The sequence below is a fragment of the Mytilus galloprovincialis genome, chromosome 10 (assembly GCF_965363235.1).
Source record: "Mytilus galloprovincialis chromosome 10, xbMytGall1.hap1.1, whole genome shotgun sequence".
Taxonomy (NCBI): Eukaryota; Metazoa; Mollusca; class Bivalvia; order Mytilida; family Mytilidae; genus Mytilus; species Mytilus galloprovincialis.
The window spans coordinates 27,526,944-27,538,101 of record NC_134847.1 but is presented as its reverse complement, the minus strand read 5'-3'; the positions used below and the strand labels follow the sequence as shown (position 1 = coordinate 27,538,101).

The following is an 11,158-nucleotide window of genomic DNA, read 5'->3' as shown; positions in this document are numbered from 1 at the left end:
CACCAATTTAGATTTGGCAAATGCATTTTTCCTATCATGAAAATGCTTCATACAGAAAATAATAAGGTAAATTTGAAAATGTAATTTTGAACATTGGATAAATCAAAGATTTTTATTAATCATTATTGCATATATATACAAAAGGTTTAGGTGCCACATTTTGGTCAGAAGTAAAACATAAATAATCGAAATATACTCGGGTTTTTATTGTTGAAAAGGGTCATCAGAAATAGTTTAGACTGTTCTTCATATTAAGGTGAGAGGTACGTCTTTTGGCCGTTTTCCGTTTTTTTTTCCCATGGCATTGTCAGTATGATTTCGGCTTATAAATTTGAAATTCCCGTTGCGTGGTATATTTCGCCTCCCTTATTCTGAAGCAGCAAAATTGTGGTCGGAAATGTGAACATTGAATGTATATCGTCATTCGGAGAATCTATTTTAATGACAGATCTTTTATTGTTTCTGTTAAATATATTTATAAACATTTGTAAATCTTTTAAAGTGTCACTTGACACTGTGTTTAATCATTCCAGAAATCATGACGTTATAAATACATAGGATCTCGTATCATAACTGAAAATCAAAAATAGGCAATCAATTCTTTTTTCAAACAGGATAATATGCTTAATTGCGCATTTGAATAGCCAAACAAATTATAATGAAGCAGTCGTTGTCCTTACAATTCTGCTGATATAGCCTTGACGTTGCGTAATTCCTTTGGCGACATCATGATTTTTTCCCCTCTTTTCCCGTCAGCAACACACTTTCAAAGGCTGATATATAAAAAGTGAGTTCGGTAACCCCCTGAAAATTATATATCAAAAGAAAGAAAATTAATACCTTAAAAACATTTGATTTTTATAGAAAAATCGTAGGATTGGTTTAAACTCCAGAATAACTAAAGTTTGAAATTTCTTATTTTTGGTTTGAATTTGACGTTATGTCTATATACTTTATGTTGTTTCCTAACAATTTTCAAATGTCTGGAACTCGGAAATCAGATCGGTGACAAACTTAAATTTTTCGATTTTTCATTTTCTTTTTATAAGTTCTACGTGTATACAATTTCTTTTAAAAATCGCCGGACAAGCCATTTACGTACCTGTTACCTTAACTGTTGGATAAATATTTTCAATATTCTATAATAATAAATCCGTTTTTGTTAAATACTCATGTTTAAACATATATGAATGGATACAGAAGTTCAGAAATATGACACATTGCTATTGCAATACATTGTGAATTTGCAAAAGATTATGCCTCTGATGGCAAAAAAAAATAATGAGGAAGGGACATTCCTTCTCGTGTAAAACTGTCTTTGTCTTATACTTAATAGAGCCATTTGAACTTAATGTGACTTGCAAATAACATATTGCACACATTTCTTATTATTTTTTCTTCACTTTTGTTTAGTGCTAGTCTGTGACTGTTCACCTTTTTCATTTTATTTGTTGATAAATTTTGTAAATGTCAGATGAACTATGTGTTCTGTGTCTTTAATTTTATTGAGCCATTTGAACTTGAAATAACTTCCAACCAGCATATTACTGACACTTATTGCTTTATTCTTTCTTTACTCTTGTCTGTTTTGATTTTTTATTATTATTTATTATTTAACAAAATTTAGTGCTGGATGAACTATGTGTTTTTATCTTCAATTAAAAGTAAATACATGTGTTTATGCAACTTTTATTTCATTTTGCTAGTGCTATGTATAAAAAAATTCAAAAGAGGCTGTAGTTTATATTTTATTTCAGGCCATGTTCAATCATAATTGTGATAACCTCTCTACCCATATTCCATATAATTATAGTTTTCACCTATCAAGCTTTGTTCTATTAATGTAAGAAATATATTTTAAAGTTGTGCCATAAGAATTCTGGTAACATTAGAGCCATATATCCAGAGATATATAATTTCTACCTATTTGCCACATGTGTAATCTTTCAATCGGTCCTTAGTTGCTATCTGCCATATTCGTGTCTCGTTTAATGTATTATATAAGTTGAAACGTTTAACTTGTTTGATTTGTTATGCCCCACCTACGATAGTAGAGGGGCAATATGTTTTCTGGTCTGTGCCTCCGTTCGTCCGTGTGTGCCTCCGGTTAAAGTTTTTGGTCAAGGTAGTTTTTGATGAAGCTGAAGTCCAATCAACTTGAAACTTAATACACATGTTCCCCATGATATGATCTTTCTAATTTTAATGCCAAATTATAGTTTTGACCCCAATTTCATGGTCCACTGAACATAGAAAATGATAGTGCGAAGTTCAGGTTAAAGTTTTTGGTCAAGGTAGTTTTTGATGAAGTTAAAGTTACATCAACTTGAAACTTAGTACACATGTTCCCTATGATATGATCTTTCTAATTTTAATTCCAAATTAAAGTTTTGACCCAAATTTCACGGTCCACTGAACATAGAAAATGATAGTGGGAGTGGGGCATCCGTGTACTATGGACACATTCTTGTTTTATTTTATGTTATGCTGTGGCCATCTATAGCTGACATTAGTAAGTGTCTTGCTTTTCTTATGTAAATGATGTGCATCTTGTTATGTGCCGAAAGAATAAAAAAACTCCACCATTCATATGCCATTAGTGTATGATACTCAATAACTTATTTCAAAAGTGTATGAATACTAGTAACCTCTTAAATTATGCCACGAGAATTACAAAACGTACCATGATAACAGATGTATAATTTTCATTCAGACTTCAAAATAATCATCAGTGGTGCTCCAAGCAAAATGATTTGACAGCACAACCAAGTACGAATTTTAAGGGAACCAAACCAAAAGTACCTCAACGTGCCAAATATCGATAAATGTCATCTATGCTCGAGGTAGAAATCAGAAGTGTTGTGTGCAATAAGTATGATTACAAGTTATAAACTAAATAAATGTGAAATGTGGACCAAGACGATTCCCACTCTTGCATATAACGTTTAAAAGAGACATAACTCAAGAACGCTAAAAGTGACACCAATTTGTATTGATTCTAAGTCTGGTGATATTTAGCATTATATACAAGTTTCATAATATTTGGTTCTGGCAAACTAATTTAGAGAACCGAAACCTACCTCGGAATGGACCTATAGACGGACAAGGGTAAAACTTAATGACCCTCCGATACGACAGGGACATACAAAATAAATATCTACCAATAATCTCGTAGATCGTATACCATTATATAATTTGCCACTTACATCCCTGCTATACGTTTGTTTGACCTCTGATGCTAAACGCTAAAAGGACACGAATAATCTCCAAGACAATGGGCATACAACCCCCATCTTATTTACAGGAATAAAACTGTAAAATGGACTTTGGTGGTTGTAATATGTCTGAACTTTAGAATTATTAATGAAACTCGTATTTCCACAAAAATATAGTATACCCTGGCATTCTATTCTGTTGGGTATGTTGTACCTTTTGTAAAGTGTAATTAAGAGTTAATGATATAAGGTAATGCAAGAGTCTATTTGGTAATGTTGCAAGTCGAGAGCTATTTTATTTGCTTTATAACTTTTTATGCCCCACATAGGGGCATTATGTTTTCTGGTCTGTGCGTCCGTTCGTCCGTTCGTTCGTCCGTTCGTTCGTCCGTCTGTCCCGCTTCAGGTTAAAGTTTTTGGTCGAGGTAGTTTTTGATGAAGTTGAAGTCCAATCGACTTCAAACTTGGTACACATGTTCCCTATGATATGATCTTTCTAATTTTAAAGCCAAATTAAACTTTTGACCCCAATTTCACGGTCCACTGAACATAGAAAATGAAAGTGCATGTTTCAGGTTAAAGTTTTTCAGGTTAAAGTTTTTGGTCAAGGTAGTTTTTGATGAAGTTGAAGTCCAATCAACTTGAAACTTAGTACACATGTTCCTTATGATATGATCTTTCTAATTTTAAAGCCAAATTAAACTTTTGACCCCAATTTCACGGTCCACTGAACATAGAAAATGAAAGTGCATGTTTCAGGTTAAAGTTTTTCAGGTTAAAGTTTTTGGTCAAGGTAGTTTTTGATGAAGTTGAAGTCCAATCAACTTGAAACTTAGTACACATGTTCCTTATGATATGATCTTTCTAATTTTAAAGCCAAATTAAACTTTTGACCCCAATTTCACGGTCCACTGAACATAGAAAATGAAAGTGCATGTTTCAGGTTAAAGTTTTTGGTCAAGGTAGTTTTTGATGAAGTTGAAGTCCAATCAACTTGAAACTTAGTACACATGTTCCCTATGATATTATCTTTCTAATTTTAATGCCTAATTATATTTTTTATCCAATTTCATGCTCCATTGAACATGGAAAATGATAGTGTGAGTGGGGCATCCGTGTACTTTGGACACATTCTTGTTTAGATGATGGTTTTGCGTTGATTTCAAGGACTTTAACGCTTCAACAATGAATTTCGAGTTTCCTTTACCACAACATTAATGTATTTTCTCTTACATCTAACACTTTACTTTGGAAATACAAAAGTTGAAATTGTAATGGTTTCATCTGTTTGTCCTATAGTAATTGCTAAGAAATGTTCTAGTAAAAACAAACCAACAGGGTGCATTCGACATGCACAACTCAAGATAATGCTGAATAGGATATTTGTTCGACCCTCATTCGTACATCTTTATGTAATGAGCAAAGAGCAACATCTAATCATGAAATATTTTATTATTCTTTCTTTCGTATTTGTTTTATCTTCTTGAAATAGTCTGAATTATGTTCGTCAATGATGGCTTGTGAAATTAACATAAAATAGTAGAATCATTTCACGGAATGTCAAATTTTATCCAAAAAGTTCGTTAAAGCTGGTATAACTGGGTTCATTCCTTTTCTCTTCCTGACTTCACCCACTACAGTTGTTGCTCTTGATTCTGTTTGGGAATCTAGCGGTTCTCCAGGTAAATATTGCCAATGATCAAACACACACTGTGGGAAAGCTTGTCCTCCTGTCTGGCCTCGAAGATCTTCTGTGAAACCTAGAATTTGTAAACAGTAAATATTTGATTAAACTATGGTCTTCGTAATTTGTTTGGTTTATTGTTTTTCTCCCCGATTTTACTAGATTTAAAAAGTGTAATGAATTGGGATTGCAATCTAGTGAATGTTGGAAACTAAGGTCTTTTGAGGAACTTTACTATTGTATTTCGCAAAACAGTGTATTGGATTCCATTTTTATAATTTTTCGTATCATTTTGGGAAAAACATGTATTTAAGAAATATACAAAACCAGGGCCAATATTGAAATTATATATGCACAAGACAAGACTTCGGATATTTGAATATGAAGCATATAATGGACTTTGAATAACTATATTATTATTCTTACCAAATGATTCGTTAACTGGTAGATAAGCTTTTATTTGATGTAAGGGAACACCTTCCTGTTGAACTGCATCAATAACATGTCCTCGTCTCTTCGAAAGTACATTGTAGACTCCTCCCATTTCTGTTGAGGGAACCTGTATTAAGAGGAAAAGATTAGATATAACTAAAGTTGTATAGTAGATAATATGATGTATAAAATTTATTATGTTGTCAGGTACGTAAAAACTGTATCATTATAATGCAACGAATGCAAGTAAGGACCGGCTAAATAGGACTGCCTAAATTCGTCACTATTGCCTGAAACCTTATCACATCTACATTACTTGTTAGTACGAATTTAAATAAAGTAATTATTGAAGTGCACTCAAATCCAAGTGTACATTTGAAATTAAACAAAAACATTAAAGAGGGCAGAGGAGAATTGAGAAAGGAAATTCAACTAACCTGGATTTCGACGAGGTACACAGGTTCCATAATTCTTGGTTTGGCTGTTAGCATTGATGCAATCATAGCTCTTCTTACAGCTGGCATAAACTGACCACCCCCTCTATGACTTGGGTCACCATGGATCTTCATGTCATGTATATCGAAACGGACACCACGTAAACTCTCTTCACATAAAATACCCTGAAAATTAATAGTATCACAAGTTAACAAACTTTTCGTGCTGGTTAACATTTGTCAATTTCCTTGAAATTTTAACCAAAGGTATGGCATTTTTAAGACTTAAGTTAATGCAAACAATTATTTGTCCATATTTTCTGTTAAATAGGTTAAGAAATGTCTATATATTATTTTTAGAAAATATTTTATATTAGTGATATATTATAATTCGTCTTATTTATAACTTCAGTTCTTCATTCATAACTTAACTGCCATCACTCACAAAGAGGGGGCTGGGGTATGGTACGGAAACACTTTTGAATAGAATTAATAAATGTTTACTAAGCAGAAGATTGTGGTTCTCTTTTAATTATAATAAAAATATATGAACTAAATTACTAACCTCCTCAGACGCCCACTGGAAGCCTGCTACTATAACGTCCTTGATGTCATGAAGATTCTGGACTCCTTTGGTGCAGTCTACCAGCATATTAGGACCAGAATTGGATGGTCCAAAACACCAGATTTTCTTGGCCTGCATTGGATCAAAGTCATACTTGTCGACCAGATACCTTGTTCTTTCTTTAACATCTTGTGTGGCTGTTACTTTGCCCTGTAATCATAAATATTAAACATGATTAAGACTTTGACCGGCTATGATGATATTTAATATACTTCATTATAAGTCCTTTAAAATTATGCAAGATAATAAATACTACTACTAGGAAAGATGTGATTTTGGTTTATTAATTTATGACAAAATCCTTCATACAGCCTTTTCATTGCCATTATTTATCTCCAGCGAAGTATTAACTGGGCAACACACTAATGTGGAGAAAAGCTAACCTCACCGTCACTCCAAAAAATTAACAGCGGGCCTAAGGGTGTGAAATTGTTTTATATATATTCCTTGTTCTTTCATCTGAATTTAATTTAACTATTGCACAATAATACGTTATCAAATAAACACTTACATTTTCGATATCAACAACTAGACCATCAGGTAGAGGTGATGCTGTCATGTATATTCTGTTAAGTTTGTTTGCTGTCTTTGCCAGACATATCTGTTCAGATGTTGTGCTTACTGTCTCTCTGTAAGTGACTACAGGTTGAGATACCTATATTCAGAAAACAAAATGTTATTTAATATATAACCAATAGTACATGTAGAAATCACGATCTTAACTGAATGGAAATTAATGTACAGTATTGTAAATATGTGGCCTGAAATTTCAAAATAGTATTTTTCGTTTTATTTTCTACAAATTTTGATTCTTTCTCAGATTTACTGAGCAACTTATTTGATCATGAAAATGCCCTGGTCTACTTGACCGAGTGGCAACAGAATAGAACAAAACTGGAAATCAGGTAATGAGACCATGACTGTTAAGAGATTATCGGAATTAATAGTTAACAACAGTAACTTGTTGCAATAGATTATATAGCAAGCATAAAATGCAATAAATACCTTCAGTGGAACACATGCATGTTCAGTTTCAAGATCTTTCAGACATATTTCCAGGTGTAATTCTCCAGCTCCAGATACAATGTGTTGTCCACCCTCCAGACCGCACTGGACCAATGGGTCAGACTTCGCAAGTCGCTTCATGCCTTCTACAAGCTTGGGCAAATCTGCTGCATTTTTAACCTCTACTGCTACTCTTACGACTGGACTAACTGAAAACTTCATTACCTGTTAAAACAATTTATTTTATAAAAAGAGTGTTAAAACTCTGTAACCGTTCTTTGGTGGTATAAGCTGTGGACGTTTTTAGGGTATTATCTGTTACCAGTCTAATGAGTATTAAATGTTACAGTTCGTTAAAACAGGTTTGTTGTGATATACTTAGAGTAATCCCAATCCAATGGTATTGCACAACAAAATACATTGGGTCAAAACAGACACTTAATTTGGTATCAAACTTTGCAAAATGTGAAATGCAAAATTATCGTTTTATGTCAGTAAATATATCGCAGAGAATTTTCCAACTTTATATTAAAATATGAGTACTGCAATAACTAAAACTTTTAAACCAACTTCCAAATTTAAATTGTGAGAATTTTAATTACTTATTATGTTCGTATCATACCTTCATATTGTGGGCATGCTCATAGGTTGATATGGTTCCTGATCGTAGAAGGAATTTATCAATGCCAGACAGACCGACAACATTACCACAAGGTACGTCATGGATACCACCTGAGACACCAGAACCCATCATAATCACGGTGCTGAAAAACAAAATAAAAATATATAAAAACAAGAAGTAATTGTAACAGGATGCTGTTACGAAGTCTCCCAAACAAAGCTCCCATAACTCGCCATTCATATGGTCCCATGTTCATTTGATTTGATTTTTTGTCCCATACAAGAATATATATGGCTTACGAGTAGGGATCTCCACCATTTACAAGTATTCAAACAGAAGGGGGTGGTGGTGACCCCCAGGAAATTTACCTACATTTCATTTGATTTGTTTTATTGTCCCCTACAAGAATGTATATGGTTTAAGGGTGGGGATCTGGACCGTTTACAAGATAATAGCACATTCTCAAATTGAACGGGGTGGGGCTACCCCAAGGAACTTCCCTTTAATTTTATTTGATCAGCTTTATTGTCCCATACAAGAATATATATGGTTTAGGGGTGGGGATGTTGACCATTTACAAGTTTTCAAACAAGAGGGGGTGGGGTAACCCCCTAGGGACTTCCCTTTAATTTCATTTCATTTGTTTTATTGTCCCCTACAAGAATATATATGGTTTAGGGGTGGGGATGTTGACCGATTACAAGTTTTGAAACAGGAGGGGGTGGGGTGACCCCCTAGGGACTTCCATTTAATTTCATTTCATTTGTTTTATTGTCCCCTACAAGAATATATATGGTTTAGGGGTGGGGATCTGGACCGTTTACAAGATAATAGCACATTCTCAAATTGAACGGGGTGGGGATGACCCCCGGGGACCTCCCTCTAATTTCATTTGATTTGTTTTATCGTCCCATTTAAGAATATATATTGGTTTAGGGGTGGGGATCTGGACCATTTACAAGATATAAGCATATTCTCAAAATGAAGGGGGAGGGGATGAACTCCCAGGGACTCCCCTATATTTCATGTTATTTGTTTAATTGTCCTATAATCAATTCTGAAGACTGCATGTATCTATCACTTACAGTTTTCAAGTTATATTCATTTGAAAATTTTAGAAAATAAAATCCCATAGGGTTCTATAGTAAACCCCTCCCCCTTTTCTACCCCCCAAAATACCCCTTAATAGACTCCAATGCACAAACGAAAGATTGATGGCTCACCTAGACATATTAGTCTACCATTTTATGAAATTCTAGGTCAATCTGACAAGCGGTTTTGGAGAAACGCTGTGGACAAGTTCATTTTTAAAATGGCGGAAGAAGAGGAAGAAGAAGAAGAAGAAGAAGAAGAATAACTAGAATTGCCATTGCAAGCAATAGCGGATGTCACCCTGGTCCACCAATTGCCACTAAGCGGCAGCCATTTCAAAATGTTAACATTAAATTAACTAATTTACTTTACAATGCATCAGTTTGCAAATTTTTAGAAAGTTTAAAGCATTTTTAAAATTTTGTTGTTTTTACTTTTTCTATGGCAACGGCGGCCATCTTGAAAATTCCAAAGTCATACTTCTGCTTCATATTGTACTCCCCATAATATTTTACAATCATATAACATTTAATAGCTGTACAACACTAATGTTCTGGAATGTTCCATCACATTTTCTCATTTTGATGTTTTTGCCTTGGTTCCATGGTAACGGCAGCCATTTTGGAAATTCCAAAGTTGAATGCAACATCTAGATTTGCCAGGCAACATTTCTGTAAAAGTTTTATATATTTTTAAAGAATTTCCAAATTTTTGATATTTTTGATCAGTTCCTATGGCAACATGGTAGTTCCAATGAATCTCAAAATCATCCACAGCATGTATATAGAGGACAGCTACATTGTATAAAAATATGATGATTAAATGTTTTGTTATAGTTAAATTATTCACCAAAAACTAAAACTTCATTTTTTCACTCTTTTTCTGTTTCCATGGTAACAGTAGACATCCTGGAAGTGCCAACCTCGACTGCACTTCTGACAATGGTCATTAACATTCTGGTATAGTTCCATTACAATTGGTCCATACGATTCCAAGAAATAGTATGGACAAAATGTGTGGAATAATAATAATAAGAACTAGATTTGTAATTGCTAGCAATAACGGATGGCACCCTTCCCCCATTGCCAGGTGAGCGGCAGCCATTTTGAAAATTCCAAAGTCAAATAGTACATCTACAGATGTCTAGTAACATTTTTGCAAAGTTTCATTAAGTTTGAAGCATTTTGAAATTTTGGATAATTTTGCTGTTTCCATGGTAACGGCGGCCATTTTGAAAATTCCAAACTCAAAAGTCAAGTCTACATAAGCTAGGCAACATTTGTTATAAGTTTCCTTTAATTTGAAGCATTTTGAAGTTTTTCATATTTTTGCTGTTTCCATGGTAACGGCGGCCATTTTGAATATTCCAAAGTCAAACCCCCGCTGCAATTTTTTGCCCTCCATAAACATATACCATTTAATGTCTCTAGAATAAATTTAACATTGATGTTCTGGAATGTTCTGTGAAAATTCAAAGTTTTGACCTTTTTGCATTGTTTCCAAGGTAACAACAGAGATTTTCGAAATTCCAACGCCAAATTCCACATCTTCCAATGTTGCTCATCGTTACTGTGAAGTTTCCTAAAGTTTGGAGCATTTTGATATTTTTGAAATTTTTGGTGTGTTTCCATGGCAACATAGTAGTTCCAATGAGTTCCAAAATCATCCAACACCTGTATATAGTGGGCACCTACATTGTATTAAAATATAATGATTCTGAGTTAAAGCATATCCAAACAGTTCACCAAAACAAAAAACTGGATTTTTTCACATTTGTTCCGTTTCCATGGTAACGGCAGCCATCTTAAACCATTCCATGCTTCGTGCACAACTTGACATGGGGGTCCTCACTATAGTAGAGTTTCATCAACATTGGTCCATTGGATTTCGAGAAATCACCTGGACAAAATGTGTTGCAAGAAAAATAATAATAACTAGATTTGCCATTGCAAGCAATAGCGGATGGCACCCTTCCCACATTGCCAGGCGAGCGGCAGCAATCTAGAAAATTTCAAAGTCAAAGTGTGCATCTACACATTCAAATTATCA

At 33.9% G+C, this 11,158-nt stretch overlaps 1 protein-coding gene across 1 annotated transcript in view; it reads right to left on the bottom strand.

Annotated features, from left to right (window-relative positions):
* Positions 1-4,649: 4,649 nt before the first annotated feature.
* The window catches only part of LOC143047307 (eukaryotic translation elongation factor 2-like), a 33,833-nt gene continuing 27,324 nt past the window's right edge, over positions 4,650-11,158 (bottom strand). Inside the window, exons 8-14 of the mRNA XM_076220346.1 lie at positions 8,018-8,159; positions 7,396-7,620; positions 6,902-7,045; positions 6,331-6,540; positions 5,769-5,951; positions 5,326-5,458; positions 4,650-4,975 (exon numbers count right to left, since the gene is read on the bottom strand). Of these exons, the coding sequence (XP_076076461.1) occupies positions 4,776-4,975; positions 5,326-5,458; positions 5,769-5,951; positions 6,331-6,540; positions 6,902-7,045; positions 7,396-7,620; positions 8,018-8,159 (1,237 nt within the window). The 3' untranslated portion in view covers positions 4,650-4,775. The remainder of the gene's footprint in view (positions 4,976-5,325; positions 5,459-5,768; positions 5,952-6,330; positions 6,541-6,901; positions 7,046-7,395; positions 7,621-8,017; positions 8,160-11,158) is intronic.